The sequence below is a fragment of the Rhinatrema bivittatum genome, chromosome 7 (assembly GCF_901001135.1).
Source record: "Rhinatrema bivittatum chromosome 7, aRhiBiv1.1, whole genome shotgun sequence".
Taxonomy (NCBI): domain Eukaryota; kingdom Metazoa; phylum Chordata; class Amphibia; order Gymnophiona; family Rhinatrematidae; genus Rhinatrema; species Rhinatrema bivittatum.
The window spans coordinates 60,895,645-60,917,562 of record NC_042621.1 but is presented as its reverse complement, the minus strand read 5'-3'; the positions used below and the strand labels follow the sequence as shown (position 1 = coordinate 60,917,562).

The 21,918-nt window shown below is 46.1% G+C and overlaps 1 protein-coding gene across 1 annotated transcript; it reads left to right on the top strand.

The window, feature by feature from the left end:
• Nucleotides 1-87: 87 nt before the first annotated feature.
• Nucleotides 88-19,099, top strand: CCNE1 (cyclin E1). Its single transcript, XM_029608446.1, is given in 13 exon segments — nt 88-267; nt 759-812; nt 1,007-1,094; nt 1,182-1,262; nt 9,188-9,339; nt 9,999-10,134; nt 15,068-15,103; nt 15,105-15,215; nt 15,387-15,482; nt 15,884-16,018; nt 16,118-16,229; nt 16,318-16,475; nt 18,379-19,099. Coding segments are annotated over 12 exon segments (1,248 nt in total). The 5' UTR covers nt 88-267; nt 759-798; the 3' UTR covers nt 18,508-19,099.
• Nucleotides 19,100-21,918: the final 2,819 nt, after the last annotated feature.

Below are 21,918 nucleotides of genomic sequence, written 5' to 3'. Positions count from 1 at the left end.
GATACAGGAGGAGGAGCAGGGGGTGGGCCGGTCCTGTCCGCGCGCGCGCGACGATCCGCCCTTCCCCCTATATAGGCAGGAGGCGCAGAACGCGCGCGTGAGGTTGGCAGCCCTTTTCCTCCCAAGTGCAGCAGCTGGAGTGTGCACCCGGCTATACCGCGCAGCCGGCCTGCGCTCTCCCTGGCCTCTTTTCCCTCGCGTGTACGGGTAGAGTTCCCGATCTCACGAAACCTCGCCATAACGCGCACCCACACCCGGCGGCTGTAGGTAAGAGGCTTCCCTTCTTCCCCCCCATCCTTTTAATCAGGCGCCGGGGCAGAATGGCAGCCGCTGCCTCTCGTTTGTGCATGAGGGACGATTATTTCTGGATCTGTACGTATGTGTAAAAAATAGCCATTTTTCTTAATATATACATATTTTTTAAGCCGGGAGAAAAGCGCGCCCAGAAGTGAGGGCTTCCCTCCTCCTCCTCCTCTCTCCCTCTTCTGCGGCCATTTTTCGATCTCGGCGCCTTTTGAGGCGATTTCTGCAAGGATCCTTGGTGGGCCGCCTCCCAGGTTGGCTGGGGGGGATCATCGGGGACGGGGGGGACACACTCGGATCTCTCTCCACGCTGAAGTGGGGGGGAGGAGAAGCGGCGTCTGGGGAACTGCGGGCTGTTTCCTTTTTAAAAGCTGAGATGGTTCTTCTTTTTTCCCCCCCTATTCTGAAAACCTGTTTTGTGTTGTATTTTTTATTTTAATGCCTTCCTCTCCTAGGATCGAAGCCCTTTCGGTAAGAAGCAGTGGGTGGCCCGCCATGCCCAGGGAGAGGTTGGTAACACTTTTTTTCTCGCTCTCTCTAGCGCTGCATTTTAAGCAGCTCGTGTCCCGGCTTGTGGAGTAGGCCAAGCGTTTTGTCACTCGTATCAGACGCCACTGGCCACCCCCCTACTCCAAAGAAATAAAATAAAAAGCCCACTATCTAGCTCCAGGTCACAGCGAGTGTGTTTTTCTGTCTCTTTAAGTGATTCTGTCGAGGGAAAAGCAACAAAGGATGAAACCCCCACAGATTTCACAACGCGCTCCAGAAAGAGAAAAGCAGATGTTGCCATTGTAAGTTCATTTGAAAAAAATAAAGTAACTAAAATAAGGCTTTTACTTTCGAGCTCGTTTGCTTTAAACTGTGCCTTTTTCTTCCAGTTCTTGCAAGATCCAGATGAGGAGGAGCTAGCCAAGATAGAAATGACAAGGAAGAAGCAGCAACAGCCATATGAAAACCAGGTAACCGAGGCTGGGCCTGGGAGTGTAATGTCAGCCATATGTGATTCTATTCTGCCTACTCTTGTCACTTTTATTTATTTTTTTGTCGTCCTTGAACTTTAAACCATCGTTGGTTCTTTGTTTGGGAAGAGTTTCCTGGTCTTCTATTTTGTCTGTGAATCTTGCCTTGAGGTTCATGTTGAAAGTGCTGCCCCTATTTAGCAAAAGTACTTCCTATGTTCACTATAGAAGTGTATGTATGTGTAATTTTGCACAGTTTGAAACACAATATTTAAAATATTTTCTGTTAGGCAGTGCCTTCTTCTTCTAATTCATAAACCTGTAGTTATTGTAAGACCTCTTAAATTTTCAGGGCCACTTTAAGCCTAAGATGCAGAACTCTGCTGTTGCCGGTGCCTAGGGATGGAGATCTGCAGTAATTCTTAACGTGGAGATTTCAGTTCCATATACAAACTATAAATTCGTGCAAAGGAGCTATTGGAGTAAATGTCTGTAATGCACTGCAACAGACCCACCTCCCATGATGGGTCCCACACTTTCTAATTTGAGTGGTTTGAGTGGTCCCGATTGTTGGCTCAGTAACAGTCATAAGTGGGCATATGAACGAAAGCTCTTCTCATTTTGTGAATATGGGGAAAATAATAGTATATCTAGCCCTGTAACACCAGAGGTCTTGAATATTGACTGGATGTTTGCAGGTCTTGGTGGCCCCTATTAAGCCACGGGTCCATCTGTTTAAAAACTGGGACTTGGATAAACCATAGGGGCTTTGCCCAGACATTTTTCAGTTACAGGGATAGTGGATTTAGAAGGTGATGTTTGCACATGATTGGTTGTCAGCAGTGGGATTCCAAGTTAATGTTTAAACTAAAACACAGGAATCCATGTAGCTCTTCAAGCTTGTCTGTACAGTTTTTTATCCAAATCATTGCACACAATTCAGGCAAAATGGAAGGTTTGGGTACTTCTCATATATGTATGACAGAAGAATTATGTCACAAATAATGGACTTTAGCCTCTAGCTTTACTGCATTGTAAAGGACCTTACACAAAACCTGGTCTCTGTCACATTTCTATAAAAGGTGCATGGCACCTCACTCCTTGAGTTGTTGATGGGTGCCTCCTTCCCTCCCTTCTCTGAACCCAGGCAGGCTCATGAAATAAGGTGGAGCACCTGGTGGCAGGCCTGTGGGATAGGGTGCCATTGCCAGCTATCACCCTTGTCCCCCCTGCTCTACTCCCTGGTGCTTCCTGAATACTCAACTCAGCCATCAAGCTGAAAAGAAAACCTTCCTCTCCTTGTGCTGCCCTGTGCAATACTGGTTTCTATTGGGCCCATTGGAGGTGTATTATAAAAGCAAAGCAGTGAGTTTGGGAAGCCCCACTAGAGCATTGGGGCCACCAGGGCAGATTGACAGGGGCCTCACCATGCCCATCTGACCCTGCTGGCTTCTTGCTCCTGTTGGGCAGATAGCACCTCAGTTCTCCTCACTTCCAGCAGCATGTATAGATGTATAGCAGATTGGCACCAGCTGCTTCTGTCCTCTTATTCCTGGGACTTGGAGGGGGGGTTGTACCAGGCTGCATGGGTGGCCAATTCACCTCTCCTCAGCTCTTATTTTTGTTTGGCGATGCCCTTACTGCAAGTGAGCAATTTGGCCTGCTCTTGGTTGGTTGCATGAAGAGCAGACTTGGCAGACTCATTGGCTATTGGGGGGTGCCAGAAAACTCACCCATGCCAGTTGGCAAGCTTGCCCCCAAACATCCATGCCATCCCAGGGATGAATGCTTGAGGTATAATCGCACTCAGCTTGGACACCGGAGGAAGCCAGGCTTCTAATCAGGAAGGTCAGCCTAGGACTGCGTTTTCTGAAACAAACGTAGAGCGCTGTCTGCAGATGCTGCAAAATGGCCGCCATTTGCCTGCTACAGGGATTGGCAGTTGCTTTCCGAGCCTGAGAAGAGGCAGAACTTTATTTGCTCCTGCCTTTTGTGCTTCTTCCCCCACCCACCACTTGTCTCCCTGTTCAGAGCTCCTACTCCAGAAGTAGAGGGCCACAGGGGAGGAAGATGCTCGGGGAAGGGATGGGCTCTCTAGCCTGCAAACTTCTCTATATTTGTATTGCTTCCTTCTGGAGTTCATAGGGTATAATACATACAGGTAACATATCAAGGTGAACTTTTTTTAAGTCAAGCCAGTAGCCCCCAATTCACCTGGGCTGCCACATTTTCTTGGTCTAATTGCATCTTTTGGTGCTTGAGGATATTCTTTCTCTGTGTGTTGTATTTGTAGAGTGAGGGGGGTGATACATTACTATTTGACCTCCAAACTAGGATATAAATGTGCTGTCCTGTTGTCACAGTGCATATGACTTGGTGTACTTTCCAGCTGGAGCATGGTTGTAGAACACAACTGTTAAGAGCACCAACTTGTCGAGAGCTCAGCTATCCGCCTGATCACCAGCCATACTTCTCTGGCCTTTTTTCACTGGCTCCTTCAGTTATGGCTGCACTTCTCCATTGATAAGCAGGCTAAGTTAGCCTTCCCATGCAGCTTACATCATTCAGCAACACTGAACAGGCTTGGCTCTCTACCTTAATAGAGCTGTAAATGAGCTTTAAGCTCTCAGCATATGCGGGAGTTGCCAGGCATAGCATGTACATGAATAGTTTCTGTTACATTTTTTCCTAATACCCTTTAGAAAAATAAAAACTTCCATCCTTTTTTGTTGCCTTGCTGCCTCTGCGGCCTCAACACAGCACTTTTCAGGGCTAACAATTTTACTGCATTGGAAAGTGGAATATTTTGCCTTGGACTCTCACCTCCAGAGATGGGCAAAAATAAGAGCACGTGTGCAGTAAGATCAGGTCTCTCTCAGGTGGGCATGAGTTGTGCTACAGCCACTCTGCCCAAAACATTATCAGGCAAACTGTTATGCTTAGGGGAGGATGTCCTCTCATACTCTGTGATCCAGGGTCCACAGAGCTGAGCTGCGCAAGATGTTTTGAAGTCAGTCCTTCCTCCACCCACCATGCAGCATCATCTCTTTCCCTGGGTAAAGAATTGAGCTGGAGCTCTTCAAAAACTCCCCTGTATGTGCATCAGGCTGAGGCCTTTGGGTCGAGTAGTGGAAGCCAATCTGAGTAAGAGGCGCTTATTTGGCAGATATGTGTTGAAGAAACATTGGGTGACCCAGGATACTTCGATGCCAGCACATTCTGTGCATCAGCATGCAATATGCACTGCATTGGCACCTTCAATGCAAGGAGCAACAATTCTGTCAAGACTCTATGCACTGATGTTGACTCACCTTCTTCTGTGACGCACAATATCTCTGTGCAGCCAAAGTCTATCTACCTAGAGGCACAGCACTGAAGCCCCAACTACCGAGGCATGTTGCACCTTCCTTGAGATATACAGTCCTTTACACACCATTGCATTAGCCAGCACTGGAGTTGCTTCCATGATCCTGTACCCACTATCCTTGACACAACCTTCATCTATGCAGTCTTTATCGCTTTAAGGAACTTTTCAACACATTCTAATGTCTTCCTCCCACTATTCAAAGCACTTGGGGGGAATAGAATTCCTGCGTCTGTGGCATCCACACCTGTACATTGTCCAGTGGCTTTGGGCCCAGGACACTTGATGGCTGTGACTGCCCAGTAAACTGTGCTTGTCCCAGGCCAAGTAGAGGGTGACATTTTTAGCTCTACCCTCCTTGGTATTAGTGCCTTTTCTTTGACCAGGTTGGTTGCACTGAGGCCCTATCTGCTCCATGTGGCCTCTTCACAGGGTCTTTGGGTCAGGAACAAGCATTGGTATCTGAGGGTGTACTGCCTCCTGCACTGGGTCCAAGTTCGCATCAGTCTCTCAAGCAGGTAGTCAAGTTGGGTGAGGACCTTCCTTGACTGCTGAGACTTCAGGATTCGTTCATCTTCTACTCTCCAGCTTAGCCTTGATCCAGTTACAGAAGGGAGTTCCTTCTTTGCCCATCAGAGCGCATACTACTTAAGAACCCCTTGGTTCTTTTTCTCATTCCGTTGCAGCGGAGTCCAGCCGGTTGGAGCTGTTGGACCAGGGCCTCCTTTCCCTCAAAAATAACCAGAGGCCACCACCTTTTTCTTCATTATCCATGGGCCTCTGGGTTAGCATGCTCTTGACTGTGGATTGAGGCGTCAACAAGTATATCCTCTGGAGTGTACCTCCCACTGGACGACCTTTCTTGAAGCTTGTGGAGAACAGATAGACCTACAGATGGAAGTACTAGCCTTCTCCATATTCTGGAGACAATCTGATCCAGCTGCTCTGCTGTTCCACAGGTTCTGGATGAGCTCCAAGTGAGAATGAGGCAGTCCCCATAACTTGCAGTCATGGTGCAAGAAAATTGGATCTTAACGAAAAGATGCAGAAGTATCACTGCTTTTGGTGTGGTCCAGCTTCCCCACTGAAGTATGCACTGAAAAAGGTACAGATTGACTCAAATTTGTCTCCTAGGGAGAGATCCAAAGTTGTGGATAATTCTGGCAAGAATGTATTTCAGAGCTCTGGTAATATGCTCATGTTGATTACCAGTTTTACATCACACATTACATCTATGAATATCTGCAGAGGCTTAAACCTTTTCTTCAACTAGTGGGTGGCACAAACTACTACCCCCCAGCCCTTTCCAGATGTTGAGGGTGTGAGACATCGTCTATATGGTTTGACTCGTTCAACTCTGTATCATGCACCTAAGCTGCTTCCATAGCAAGGCAATGTGTGGCATTCGGGAAGATATCCACGAGACGTTGCGAACCTCCCAGTCTGGGGGTCAACCTGTCTGGGGAGAAACGTAGCAGTCCAGTCACTTTTTTACTGGGGCCTGATCAGCCTTCTGCTTCTAGGTGTGCCTTTTTTTTCCTTGTCCATACTACCAAAGACATCCATTCTGTTCATTAGAGGTACCACCTACCGCCTCTTCCGGGGTGCCTGTATATATGTGTGTAGTCTCCTCCAATTCACAACTGTGTCAAGATGACTAGAAATCTAAAGTTCCCAGGTATGGAGAGCAGTAGGGTTGTTTTTTTTTTTTTTATCCTTGTTGCTTTTAATTATTGGATGCGATGTATGCGTGTTTTGAAATTTTGTTTGGTAATTCTATTAATCAGCTATTTTGATATGGTTTTTAGTATGGCTTACAATTTTTAATTTATATTTCTTGATTGTATTGTTTTGAGGAATCGTGATCTGCTTTTTCCATTGTTGCACTGCATACAGAACCAGACTTATCGTAGTTTCCAGTTCAGATTTTGTCCGTGTGTGTGCACGCGTGCCCCTAGTCTGAAAATCTTAAGATGGCAGAGATGGAGGGCAGGAGAGTTTCAAAGTCTTTATTAGCTTTAATTATTTGGTGGTGATGGTTCTCTGAAATATTTTCTCATGTTTAGGACACTTTTAAAATTTTATATGGGGGGTGCCAAAGGAAGTTATCCTCCCCAGGTGCCAAATACTTTAGGTATGCCGCTGCTTCTAGAGTGTCATAAAGATGAGATATTGGTCTGTTCTGCTGTTATATCTTGCTGAAGTAAGTCTCATGCAAACAGAATGCACCACTAAGGTACTCTGGTTTCTGTGGTTTTATTTTTTTACTCATTTTGCATCCCAAGTGAAAATCCACTCTTCAGGAAAATGTGGGATAAGCAGAGAAGAGCCTTGAGTCACTGGGGAAGATAAGATAAAGCCTTGTGGTAACCCAACAAGAAAACGAAATTAGCTGATTCATTTGGTTTATCTGTGACCAGATACTTTCCTACTAAGCTTATAATTGTTTGTATACCTGATTTGGGGGGTGTGGGCAGTAGCACCTCTCCTTAGGCTGTCTCCAGTGTGTGGCCTGACATATTCCAGGCCCAGCTAGGGTTGATCTTTTGATGTTTGTTTGTTTGTTTGTTTGTAGAATAGTTCCCTAATTGGTAAAACAAAAGCTGCTTTTCAAAAAGAGAACCTGGGGAAGTTAAGCCATCCTTGTCTAAGAGCAGAAAAGGCCAGAAATGCTTGGGTTGATTGGAAACCCCTGCAAATCCATGTGGCAACATTCAGCTGTGCCATGTGCTTGCTGTATAAATTATTTGGATCTGTCTCTTGACACCTTATATCTTGATTTCAATCATATGAATTGCCTGAGAGAGATGAGGGTGGTTTATTACCTTCTCATTGTATGTTTTTATGCAGAGTCTTACATTTTTAGCCACTTTGGGCAAGCTGGAAGTGCGGGCTACATGAACTTTTAACGTGGAACTCTAGCTTGAACATGATCTGCTCTGATAACTAACTTGGAGAACAGTGAGGGGGCAAACCTGGTAATGCTGCTTGAATAAACGAGTCTGCATAGACCTAGATTTAGATAATGCGCTGTTGATTATTTACTTATTCTGGATGGCCAAAGTTGAGGTGTAGTGGGCAGTAAACTGCTCTGCACTCAGTACTTCAGCTAAATAGTGTAGGGACTTTCCCATCGGCAAAGTCAGCTTTGACCTTCCTTCGTGTTTGGGCTAGAAACGACTTCAACTATATTTTCACACTTTCCTTTTTGTAACACTTTTTTTAAAACATGCATGAGATGTTGAAGGGACCATCTTTTTTTTTTTTTTTTTTTTTTTTTTTTTTTCCTACACAATTTTAGTGGAATGACACTGGATCTAGTAATCTTGACAGTTCAGCATTAAACCTCCTTTTGTACAGCCATGCAGCCATGGTGAGGAGCTGCAGTAGGATTTCAGCATGGCTGTTGGGATTGGGTATGTTTATGCACAGATGTATAATGGAAAAAATATTCTAATAGCATAAGGGGGGGAGGGAGCGAAGGTATTGAACTTACTTTCTCCGAAGACTTTAAACTCAGTGTACCCAGCCAGCAGTAACAGGTTGACCCGCAGAGGGAAACGATGGAACAGATTGCCCATGAAACCCTGCCGGGCTGGCCTGGTGCTGAAGATGTGGGTTTCATTTCCTGGCACATGTGGCTGGGGATGCTGCTACATAGCTCCTTGAAGGGGCACCCCAGTCATTCTGCAATAGACACCCTGTGGCCAGGTTTAGGCCTGGGATTGCAGGGTTCCAGAAGGATCCCTGATATGTATATATATTGCCTTCAACTGATGATGGCCACTCTGGGTTGGGAAGGGATTTAAAATGGTGGAGAAAAGAAATCCCTGGGTAGCTGAGAATGAAGACAGTACTGGATCCTACCCTAGTTTGGATTGATCTGGTAACACAAGGAAACAGGAGGTTGTTCCTGGGCCCTCCAAAAAAAAATAAAAAATACCCTGATCAAAAAACCTTTTGGATCAGCAACGGTCTTCTCTCTCCCTCCACTTTCCCCTAGCATGGGTACGATTTATTCCCACATCACTGCCTCCCTGGGACTTCCGGATCGGAGCCACTGCTCAGGGCAAGCCTGAGGCTCTTGCATCTCTCATATGGTTGAAATAATTGTAGTAGCCAATCAGGCCAGCAGCGCACAGGTGTTGACCACCCTGAATCGAAAAGGAGTTGCCATAAGCTAATTTGAATGTCATTCCCTGGATCCTGTTAAAGCTTGCACGGTCATCTCCCACCTATTGCAACTACATCTTTGTGTAAAGTCTACACATTTTGTACAGGAAATAAGTAATTTTAAGTTTTTTTTTTTTTTTTATTCCTACTGGCATGTTAATATGCTTGGTTTATTGCTTTTTATTGCCAGCTTAGTTTATGCTCCAATGCTTAATTATACAATAAAAGTCTGTTTCTCAGAGAATTGTTTGACATTTCTAACCAGCTACCAGGGGAATTTTTTCCCCTACTGTAAGTTTAAGAGCCTGAAGCTTAATGACTGTAGGGTTGTAATGATAAACTTGATCAAGTGAGTGTGGGTTTTTGGTTTTGTTTTTTCCCCTGTTAGGCTTCTTGGAGCAGCGATGACATATGTAGAAGTCCGCACAGGTTAATGCCCACGCCCGACAAGGAGGAGGATGAAGCAGGGGGTGTCTGTTACTCTCTCTTTGTACCGCATAGGTTTACTCCTGCGAGAGCCTCCCCGTTACCTGTTCTGGGGTAAGTATTTTATGCAAAGGTCCCGCCCACCTCTTTCATTTCCTTCGGGGCTTGCGGCCTTCGCTGCTACTGATTTGCTAGCTCCAAGGGCTCAAAACAGGTGGCAGCCTGGAGCAGATCTGCCCAGCAGACTTTAAGAGGAAGTCTTTTATTTTTCCCATTGAAGGAGGCAGTAAGATAGGATAAAGGCAGCAGCTTGATAAAAGAATAGAAGGTGGAGGCATCCTTGGGTATTAAGAGGGGAGCTGATCATGGTCCCAAAGATGGGGCTTTGATTGTCCTCAATGGGAGGGGGAAAAGGGCTTTGCTTCTCTTTCTACTTGCATGGATGTTTCAGCTCTTGCAGAAAGCACGTGCCCTTCCCCTCCCCCCCCCCCCCCCCCCCCCCCCCCGCTGCAGGCAGACAATGGCGTCTCAGCGCTACGCAGCAGTTTTAGTCCTGCCACGCAGCTGGGTTGCGAGGATTTTTAGTTTACCCATATCTGTTGTGCCGAGGTAAAGTGACAGCAGGCGGGTGACAGGGTTGGCCAAGTGAACCCTGGATCTGGAGTGGGGGGGGGGGCAGGGGTGATATAGTAATATATTTATTTCTGTACATCACCGTTTTTTAAAAAGGGGAAAAAAATCTTACAAAACCAAATTCTCTTCATCCTCTTCAGCTGGGCGAGCAAAGACGAGGTATGGCAGAACATGCTAAACAAAGAGCAGACCTATCTGAGGGACAAGCACTTCCTGCAGCGGCATCCTCACCTGCAGCCTAAGATGAGAGCCATTCTTCTCGACTGGTTAATGGAGGTCGGTTTCCTGCTCGCTGCCACCCGCAGCGTGGTATCAATGAGTGTGCTTTGTGATTGATGGGGGGGAATGAGCAGCAGAATATATGGTCAAAACACGAATTAGAAGGTCGTGATGTATTTTTGGCTGCTTTAACTTTTTAATTGGGAGCCATGTTTATCATATACCAGAAAAAGCACAGAGGCTGTTATAGAACAAAATTTATTGACAAATAAGCTCTCCAGAATTATAGGAAATTGGCTCTTAACCTGCTAATTTTCATTCCTGTAGAACCACAGATCAGTCCAGACTCTCCTGGGTTTTGCCTCCCCTCCAACAGATGGAGACAGAGAAAGCTTTGCCGATACCGCCTCTTAACCCGGTGTGCCACCTGTATTACTCAGTACCCAAACAGAAAGTCACAAAAACTTCTACTAAAACTAGCACGATAATATCCCCTAAAGGATCAGAGGAAAGAGGAAATCATAATTGAGAACTATATAACCAAATTAGTATCCTTTCTTGAAATGACTAATGAGAAACCTGTGCAGTTCTTCAGAATTATTATAGTAAATAGGTCAAACTGTCTCTCCACACCTCTCGCCACTGGGCGGGACTCTGGACTGATCTGTGGTACTACAGGAACAAAAATTAGCAAGTAAGAACCAACTTTCCTTTCCCTGTACGTACCCAGATCACTCTAGACTCCTGGGGCTATACCAAAACTTCCCTATCGGGTGGGATTGCGGGAGTCCCGCTTGAAGTACATCTTCACTGAAATTGCTGATGTCTGAGGCCTGGACGTCCAATCTGTAACTTATGCAAAGACTTCCAAGTAACCGCCCTGCAAATCTCTTGTGACACTGACATTCTGCCCAGGAAGTCACCTGGGATCGGGTAAAATGAGCCCTTAACCCCTCCGGGATAGGATGCCCATGACAGATGTATGTGGAACCCATAGCCTCCTTCAACCAATGCACAATCATGGCTTTTGATGCTTTCTAACCCTTTCACACCACTCCATAGTACAAAAAGGTGATCCAATCTGAAACTGTTAGTGACCTCTAGGTAACACAACAAGGCCCTTCTGACATCCAGACGTCTTAATTCTTTTTTGTATGAGGCACACAACCTCCAGATTTGGAAAAGGTGGAAGCTTGACTGACTTGGGTGGAATGCCGAAACCACCTTCGGCAAAAAGGACAGCACCATCTGCAAAGACCCTCCTGAATATGAAGTTCTCAGAAAAGGTTCTCTACATGACGGGGCTTGAAGTTCTGACACCCGTCTAGCTGAACAAATAGTTACCAAGAAAAGCCACCTCTAAAGTGAGATCTTTTATGGTGGTCCTTTTTAAGAGGCTCAATATGCACTGCACACATGCCCTTGAGGACCAAGTTAAGGGTCCAAGAAAGGTGCACCTTATGAACGGGGAGTGCAAATGCTTCACCCCTTGGAGGAAATGTACTGCATCCGAATGCACAGCTAGGATTGTTCCATGAATCTTATCGTGCAAACAGCCTAGGGCTGATGCCTGTGCACTCTGAGTTAAAGGACAAGCCTTTTCTTAGGCCTCTCTGCAAAAAAGCCAGAACCTGCACCACGGACGCTCAGAGGATCAACCCCTTGCTCTGTACACCAAGACTCAGACTCTCCAAACCCAGTTCTACGCCAAGGAAGTAGAAGTCTTTCGAGCCTGCAACAGAGTAGAAACATCTTCCGGATATCCTTTTGTCTCCTTTCAAAAGCCAATCTGCTAGACAAAAGCTATCCACTTGGTCTTAAAATATGGGGCCCTGGTGTAGCAGGTTTGGCAGATGGCCCAGTCTCAACGGGCCGTCCACTGCTAGATTGACCAAATCTGTAAACCAAGGTCTCCGTGGCCACTCCAGCACCATGAGAATTACTTTGCCTGGATGGATCTCTATTCTTTGCACAACCTTACCCACCAGAAGCCATGGCGGGAACACATAGATCAGGAAGTTGTACGGCCAAGGAAGAACCAGGGCATCAACCTCTTCTGCTCCACGCTTCCTTCTGCAAATGAAGAAGTAGAGTGCCTTGGCATCTTGTTGAGTTGCCATCAGATGCATATGAAGGATGCCCCATCTGGCAGTAATGAGGCCCGTTGTCCAGGATCCAACTAACAGCTGAGAACATCAGCCAGCACATTGTCTGACCCTATGTGAGAAGCTGCTCTGCCCAGTCCATCAGCATCTTCGCTTCTAGAGCAACCACCCGACTCTTGGTACCACCTTGACGGTTGATGTAGGTGACAGTCTTTGCATTGTCTGACAGGATCCTGACCGGGCGGTTGCACACAAGGGGCAGAAACTCCTGCAAAGCCAAGCGCACCTCTCTACAAGCGATTGGACCACGATGCTTCCTCTGACCACTGGCCTTGCACCCCCTGAGACTTGACACACACACACTGCTCCCCACCTGGAGAGGCTGGCATCGGTGATTACTACTGTCGACTGCAGTACCTCCAGGTCCACCCCATGGACCAAATGGTGTCGATCAAGCCACCACGACAGATTGGACCTGGCTGAATCTGTAAGAGGCAGCAGAATATAAAACTGTTCCTGACATCAGATCCCACCCGGAAGGTAACGCTTTCTGCAATGGTCTCATGAGCAAAGGCCCACAGGACCAGTTCCAAAGTTAAAACTATGGAACCAGAGGACCTGCAGATAATCCCAGACCGTGGGCATGTGGGCTTCCATTAGGCTCAGAACTTGAGCCTGTAGCTTGATGATCCGTTGCTCTGCGAGAAACACTTTCCCCACTTGGGTATCAAAACGTGCGCCCAGGAACTTCAGAACCTGCAAAGGAGAGAGGTGGCTCTTGGCCAGATTCACTATCCAGGCCAAGGACCTCAAGCGGTGTAACACCCTTTCCACCACCTGTCTGCGAATGTCCTCAGACTTTGCCCTGATGAGCCAGTCAGATACGGATGAACCAGCCCGCCCTCCTTCCTGAGGCGGTTGCTACCAGCATTACCTTGGTGAAGGTCCTCTGGGAAAGTGGCTAGACCGAACGGTAGAGCGCAAAACTGAAAATGCCTCCCGAGGATCATGAACCGGAGGTACTTCCCGATCCTGGCAGATCCCAGTGTGTAAATATGCAAGAACTCCCTGCTTCACACCGCTGCTATGAAAGACTTGCGTCTCCATATGGCTTGGACGAAAGATTCCTTTCTTTAATGCCACAAAATAAATGGAATAATGTCCTGTCCCCTGCTCCTCTTGGGGGACAGGAACAATGACTCCCAGCATTCTCAGTCTTTAGATGGTCTCCTGAATAAGTTTCTTTGCCAGGAAAGCACAGGGAGATACAATGAATAGGTTTCTTAGCAGCCGAGCAAATTCTAAAACATAGCCTTGTCCTACCACACTTAGAACCCACTGGTCTGACGTTTTGTCCCACTCCTTGTTTAAAATTAAAAATATAAAAGCACCAGACCCCTGAGGAGTGGGTCCATTGCGTGGACTTGGCTCTGCCAGCCCCTTGGCTGGAGCCCTCTGTTCATTCTGTGTCCTTGAATGGACTGAGGTCTGCCTCTGGCCTGCACCCAGAGCTCTGCTCTGATGGAAACACCTTTGCCCTCAAGAGTGAACAGGTAGAAATTCTTTGGCTTTAACCTCTGGTAGCTTGTGCAACTTATCTCCAAGATGCTTTATCCACTGCTCTAAATTCTCTGATCTGAGCCAGGAGCCTCCTGGCTCAGACCACAGACACGGTTGTCCGACGTAGAAGAAGTGCGAATAAGGTCATACAAAGCATTGTTCCCATAAGCAACTGCTGCCTCCAAGCGCTCCGCCTGTTCAGATTTCTGGGGTGACAGATCCCTGGCACTTTGTAGCTGCTGCACCCATCTCAAGTTAGCCTGAAGCACAAACCTGCTGCACACTGCAGCGAGGATGCCAAGAGCAGAAACTTTGAGGTGCACCTCGATCTTCCTGTCCTGAAAATCCTTCAGAGCTGCCGCGTCAGCTACTGGAATGGTGATCCTCTTTGTAACTGACACAGAAGCATCCGCCTTCAACACCCTCAGGAGCTCCAGAGTATCTACAGGCAAGGGATAGAGCTTATCCATGGCTCGACTAACCTTAAGGCCAGTCTCCGGAATGTCCTGCTCCCTGACCACCAGTTATTGGACCATCTTATGAAAAGGCCGGACCCCAAAAGCCAGCCTTGACCAGGTCCACTGTGTTCTGGTCAAGGCAGTTTGTTTTAATTTGTGAAACATTTTCTTCTCATCGTTTCCTTTTTGGTTGATCTCATGTCAATGTGCTCGCCAGGGCATCCATCCAAATGATTTACTAAATTTTAGAGACTGGGACTCTGTTTGATTTAAAGACACTAAATAGTGACTTACATTTTTTTAACTTCTAGTCATATTTTGGCATCTGTCATGGCTTTTATTGGTCATAATTTGCTAATGTTCACAAATACCATATCACTAACAAATGCCTTTGCAGTGCTTCTTAATTTTCTGGTAACTTTCTACATAGTTTGGATCATCTCTGATAGCCAGGGCTCATAATTATCATTTGTCAAACATCTTGAGTTGTGCTTACAGTGGGTAAAAGTATCTGCAGTATCTGAATATAATATGCTTTGAAGCACTGAAAGGCAGCTTATAAATTGAAACATATATATTATGAATATTTCAAGTACATCCATCTATAGAATGTAGCGAGCCTTAAAACAAGATTTTGATTCAGACTATTTGCATGAACAAGGTCTAAGTCTAATTGTTCAGCAATCTGCTTACCCAAGTGTGCAAGTAGTCTTAAGTTACTATGATTGTTGTCAGTCTAATATTTGGGCTCCTATCACTGTGCTTAAAGGAACTGTTCAATAAACCTGCACACCAGATCTACTTTGTAGTGACAGTTCTCCCCACCAAAGTATATATTTATGCGTCTTTCAAATGGTAACTTTTCAGGTCTGCGATGTCTACAAACTTCACCGGGAGACGTTGTAACCTAGCCCAGGATTTCTTTGACCGATTCATGGCCACACAGCAGAATGTCGTCAAAACACGTCTGCAGCTGATTGGAATTTCAGCTTTATTTATTGCTGCAAAGCTCGAGGTAGAACACGTTTCAGCCCTTTTATATATTGTGTAGTAGTGTCCATTCTCTCCCTCCTGCTAAAGTAAAATCTTCATTGGAAATAACCATGCTGGTTCAGTTAATTGTGCATTTTAAATTAATATCTGTGCAATAGCTTTTTTTTAAACATGTTTCCCCGTCTACCTCCAGGAAATCTATCCACCAAAGTTGCACCAGTTTGCATACGTTACTGATGGGGCTTGTAGAGAGGATGAAATTCTCAGTATGGAATTGATCATTATGAAGGTACTGTGAACATCAAACTGCTACACAGCGAGTGCTTTTTCCATCCTGCAACTCCTCTTCCCTGCCTCTCATCCACCCACACTTTTATTTGCTTTCCTGTAGCTTCTGTAAAAGCTCTTTTTTTTTTTTCAAGAAAATGGCACAACCTTTGCAAGGCATCTGAACTCCTGCAACCAAGATGCCCTATTTTGCTGTGCACGAAGCTTTTCTGGCAGATCACCAGAAATCGGTCTTCAGCATCCTGTGCTTTTTAATGCAGGCCCTGCTGTTACAGAGCAAAAGATTTGTGCCGGCAGTGGAAACGGTACAACCTGAATGTGCCGCTGCCAGATTGCTTTGGGGGGTGAGCTGGTGCACTTTATCAAAGGAGCATCCAACAACGTAAACTTTCATTTCTCTAGGGCCTCAACTGGAGTTTAAGTCCTCTGACAATCGTGTCCTGGCTGAACATCTACATGCAAGTTGCTTATCTAAATAACCTTTACGAGGTGCTATTGCCACAGTATCCCCAGCAAGTCTTTGTGCAAATAGCAGAGGTGAGCACAATGTTGCTGCTTTGTAATGTGTAAGCACTTATCATTTTGACTGGCGTGAGTTGTCATGTTTTTTTTTCTTTCTCCTGGTTTTTGTTCTAGCTGCTGGATCTGTGTGTGTTGGATATTGGCTGCTTGGAATTTACGTACGGGGTTCTTGCCGCTTCGGCGCTCTACCACTTCTCTTCTGCTGAGCTAGTGCAGAAGGTTTCAGGCAAGTTTGTCTCCTCCTCCTGGGTTCAGAGTCTCGGGACCTGCCGGGTGCACTGCAGCATGCTGACGGCTACTTTTTTTTTTCGCAGGTTACGAGTGGAGCGAGCTGGAGGAGTGCGTACGGTGGATGGTGCCGTTTGCTATGGCCATAAGGGAAGCGGGAAGCTCCAAGCTGAAGTATTTCAAAGGCATTGCTCCTGAGGATATGCACAACATTCAGCCCCACATAAATGGCTTGGACTTACTGGTATGGTATCTGGAGTTGCCTGTGGTCATGCATTACTTGCACTTTCCTAGGATGTCAAAAGTAAAACTTTGTTCTGGTCCTCGGATGTACTTCGTGCTCCACCTGTGACTGTAAAAGCACTTTTATCACAGTTGTGCTCATGAACTTATATACCCCTGGCAGAATCTGTAAGATGAATAGGCTTGAGAGAATTTCTCATGGAGTTACCTCCATTGCATGCAAATCATCTTGTGAATATCCTGAAAAGCTAGACTGGCTAGGGGCTAATAGGACACCTTATTAAAAATATTTCTGGCTACCCTTTCATCTTACAACGGTTTAGGCAATATATATCCTAGAGTAATTTTCACTAATTACAATACAAAAATAGGTGAACAAAACATATATATATTTTTTTTTGACTAATACAATTCTTGACTAGCTTATGAGAGCTAATACTCCCTTCCTCAGATCTGAATAGATTCTAGCATTAGTTCCCAAAAGCTAATCAAAAAATGGGTTTTACTCAAATAAGTGGAGTTTTGAAAGTTGCTATAACATATGCCATTGAGTTGTCCACAGGATTTGCTTGCCTGAGTGCACTTTGCATGCATAAATTCACAAGACCATTAAGAGCTAAACCAGATTTTAAGTTTATCGCCCACTGAAAAATCCCACAATATTAACATGTTTTACTGCATCTGTACAGCATGTTGCTGAAAAACTGACCAAAGATAGGAAAAATTGCTTTAGTCTTAGTTAGAAAACCACCAAATAGGGTCCAGTATAAAAAAAACTCCTTTTTGAACCTGCTGGTATCATAAGCAGTGTGGGCAGGCAATTGAATTATAGACAAAATCAGCAATGATTTAATCATGTACCAGACTATTGCCCAATAGATTGTACTTATTCTTTATATATATATTTTTGGTGCAGCTAAAATCACGGACTTAATCGTTTCTTGCAATATCCGTAAGCGGCGATCTTATAATGTCACCGGTGTCGAATGCAACACAATTCTTGCACCTTCATCGTATAAATGCTTTTTTTAAATATTATGATTAGTGAAGCATAACCTAGCTTTGGGTGCACTGGTAGCCTTCAGGCAATTGCTGGTCTTGGCCACCGGGGAGTGGGGGAGGGAGGGTTAACCTGACACGGCAGGGTTTTAACACACAATTGCCTGCCTCAGGGGCTCTTTGAGTTGTTTCACACTTTCAGGATGTTCACCTGCATGGCTGCCATGGAAAAATGAGTTCTTATGTTAGACAGTTCCTTGGCTTTCCTTGCCTTGAGCTGGTGCAGGGTCCAGCTGAGGCCTGCTCTTAGTCTCCTCTTCTGAATTTCCTGTTACGGGTTTTTCAGAGCAGATGCAAGTAGCCCTAAAAAATGATTCCCTTTCTTGTGATTGTTCCTTTTTTTTAAAGCAGTGGTGTTTCCTGACCCTGTTCTGGAGGTGCACGCATTTAATTCTGGTTTTCAGGATATGCATGAGATTAACATTCAGTGGAGACCCCCCATGTATGCCAATCTCTGAGATGGCAGGAAAAACTTCTTGGCTCTTTTTTTTTTTTCTCCCTGATCTGAGGATATTCCCATGGGGCTCATGCTATATTGCTGTGTAAGCTGTACGAGCCTCCTGTTAGCACAGGAAAAGCAAGGCCACTAACTGCTCCTAACGCATGCACTAGGAGCCATGTTTAAACTAGGTCCTCTAGAAATGTTTTTGTTCAACTACTTCTCTAGCTCTGAGGTACATGGGGAAGCGAAAGAAACCGGCAGGGCTTATTCTGAGAGGGCTAGGAGACGATAGTGTGCCTTGATAAACCTTCCTCCGAATGGTTGGCGTCTACGCGTGTGTGTGTGTGTGCGCACCAGGTATCTTCATCTTGTAAAATACCTTGTTCTGGTGTCTCTCCCCCAGGACAAGGCTCAAGCAAAGGGGACCATGATGACGGAGCAGAATCGGACGTCTCCAGTACCCACGGGTGTGCTCACTCCTCCTCAGAGTAACAAGAAGCAGAACCCAGTGTTACATTCCAACTCCATGTGAGCTGGGTATAGGAACACAATCCAGGCTGTCCAGGTGGAAGACAGCTTTGTTGAAGTGCCTGCTGGAATGCTGCAAGTATATATATATATATTTTTTTTTTTAAAAAAGAAAAAAATAAGCTTTTGAACTCCACGAAAAGGAAAGTGCTTTTTTTTTTCTCTCTCACGACAGAGGAAGCCCTTAACTTGAAAAAACTTTTCAATATTTTTATAATTGAATATCACTATGTATTAATATTAATAGATCAAGTACACCAGCCACCTACAGAACACAGAAGTGCTCAGAATGCTGCTAAGGAGGGTGATGCTTGATATTGGCTGTTTTAAAAACAGGAAACCAGAAAAGGCTTAACAGACTCGTTAACCAGCCCCGTGGCGAGGGACTGCAATGCTTGGGCATCTTGTGGAGTTAGGGGATGCAGTGGAATTTTTTTTTAAATGAAATGGTGGAAAGGGGCATGCATTTTTCGTAAGCCTTTTTTTTTAAAGTATTGGTTTATAATTTGATACCATTTTAACTATGTAAATGCTGCTATGAATCTTCATTTTTAAAATAAAGATGCTGTCTTAAAGACAGTTAATTTTATGTCTTCCATTGCCCTTGTGTCTTTTTCTGCTTTTGGAGACTAGGTTTTGGCAAGCCGAAATATTTTGACGAATAGTTTTTTTTTTGGTTATGTTTTTTTTTTTTACAGATGAAGGGCTCTGTTTACTGAGCGTTTTCCCCATAGACACAGTGGGAGAACATTTTTGTAAATAGACCCCTAAATCTACAAGTCATAAGTGGGCAAACTTCTAAAAGTCAGGGAAATCTGTGTGAACTCAAAATAACCAGGAAAATGCATTTGCTGCCATAATTTGCCTTTTTTTTTTTTTTAAACATTTCAAATTCCAACAAAGGATGGTTAGTGGCCTTCCCTATACGGTCTTAAACTATAAGCCTCAAAGTGAAATGCAAGAGCTTAACTAAGCCGAGCTTGCCATTGAATGGGAAATAAGAGTATTCAAGTATAGCATGTGTGGAGCACTTGTGTGTGCTTGTGATCTTCAGAGAGGTAAAAAAAAAATGAGAAGGAACTAGATGGAGGAATCTGTGCAGCAATGAGTTTTGTTTTTTTGGGGGAGGGGGTTCTATATTAGCAATTCGGGGAGCTCAGCAATGGGGTTTTTCAGCAGCTGCTCTGCTGGCGGAGGAGACCAGGTGTTGGCTCCATTGCGCTGAGGAACGGTTCCCCTGCTTGCCATTGAGTTGATGGTGATGCTGTAGGCGCAGGGAGGAACAGTGTGTGCATGCAGCAGGAGTCTACGACCGCACCAGTAGTGCTAGACCCCGTCATCTGTGAGGCTTGCTCTGAGGTTTTCCCCGTCAGCATGGAAACTGCAGCCATTTTCAATTCTCTAGCAACGTTGGCAGGAGAGACTGGAATCCCCCTCAAATATCACCGGCACCTGCACTGAGGAGTAGTCTCTGGTTCTGGTAAAGGTCTTCTGCTGGTTTTAATTTATGTGCAAAGTGAGGACCTGGCACTTGGCCCCAGTCTCCATGGATTCTCAGCCAAGAGGCCTGAGCTGTTGAAAAACTCCTCGGGCCGATTTTCAGTGCTGGATGTTAAAACGGATCCAGGCCTAAACGCACTGAAGAGGCAGGCTTTACTTAGTCGTATGGTAGGCCACTGCAGTGGTTCTTGTTTGCATGCATTCTCACCGCGTGGCAGCTGTATGTGCTGGGACCTGGGCACGTAAGGCCACAGGCTAGACTAGAGTGCTTTTGCGCAGATACTTGTGCAAATTAAACTTTAGCACATATTTGCGCATGTACTTGTGCGCTTACGACCGTGACCTAGTCTTGTGTGTGTGTATTTGCATGTGTCCTGGAGGGGTGTGCGTGTACGCCCAGATGGCATTGCTGTGCACCCGGGAGGCTGGGCTAGAGCTGAATTTCAGGAGAGCTAGGCGCCAGGGACGAACAGGTCCAAGCGCCTTGCTGTTTGCGAGGCGTGCCGTCTGATAGTAATTCAGTCCTCACTCTATAAGTGCTATTTAGAGGCTCAAAGCGACTTGACTACTACAGCTTTTGCCCATGTTGGGACATCCCCTTGGCCTATGGTGTCTCTGGAGGGGGAGGCGGTGGTCAGTTCTCCCTTGTTCTCAAGGGCAAAAGCTGCCCCAAGAGAGGTTGGAGAGCACAGGGTTGGACCTATGGATTCTGGTATAGATCCTTCCCTGTACACGTACCAGGATTAGTCCAGACCGTGGGTTGTATCCCCCTTCCAGCAGATGGAGTCAGAGCAAAAGCTGAGAAGGCAGACCCTTATTAGTAAGAGCGCCCCCCCGTATTCCTCTGACTCCAGCAGATGTGGGTCTCACTTAAGGTTCCTCTCTAAGCCAAGGGATAGTTATTGAGCTTATATCTTCCTCTGCTGTCTCTTTGGATGGATCTAGACTTTAAAAAAAAAAAAAAAGTTTTTGAGACTCTGCCTCAGTCTTGGGGCTCAGCTTGCAGGCAGGACTCACGTCAGGGGTTTTGCCATTTTCTCTCTCTCATTCTCTCCTTATTCTTCTCTCTCTCTCTCTGTTTGGGGTAAGTTGTATTTTTATTTTTCAGCTTGGTCTTTCCTGCTGCCTGGGGTGTAAGCTGGTGGTCCAGCCTCTCCCCCATTGTCCCGACCTGCTGCCTGAGAGGCCGTTTTACCTCAGAAGCAGCTTAATTGTCAGAGGCGACATTTCTCTGACAGAGAAAAAAAAATTACTGTAAGGGGTCGAGCGTTACTTTGGGACGCAGCGTGCTTCTCAGCAGAAGGCAGCCTTTGGAGGTGATCCACCTCCATGCTGCACTCCGCACGATGCTCCTCTTGTGGAGAGCTGGCCTCCCGGGAGGGTATTTGTGCCAGGTGCCTCATCGATGGGTAGGGCACCTCGAGGCCGGAGGGGTGCACCATTTCTCGTGTTAATTCACGCCTTGGGGTTGAAGGGCCAGGGCCGTTCCCGTCCCCGGGAACTGCTGCCATTTTGAATTTCGCTGAAACTGTTCCCCTGCAGTCCAGCGCTGATCCGACCCTCACGCTGGCTCCCTCACCCCCGGTCCTTACCCTGGTGGACTTGCCGGGTGTAGGCCTGCCTCATGGGGATCCTCCTGCTCCGCCCCCCCTCCCCCAGGCCCTTTTCCACAGAATTCGTTTTACTAATGCATAGTACCTATCTGGCTCGGCTGAGCCAACAGCAGCAGCAGAATCCGCTCTTGCTCCCTCCACCGAAGATTCCCCGGGTCGAGGAGTCCTAGGGGGCACTGGGTGGCTCTAAGGTCAGCTGATACTCAGCTTCTCTGCGGGTGGCCTCGCAGCCCTCTATAGACACCCCCCCCCCCCCCATCCCTCCTCCCCCTAGACCCCCTTGGACCCGGATCTGGATGACG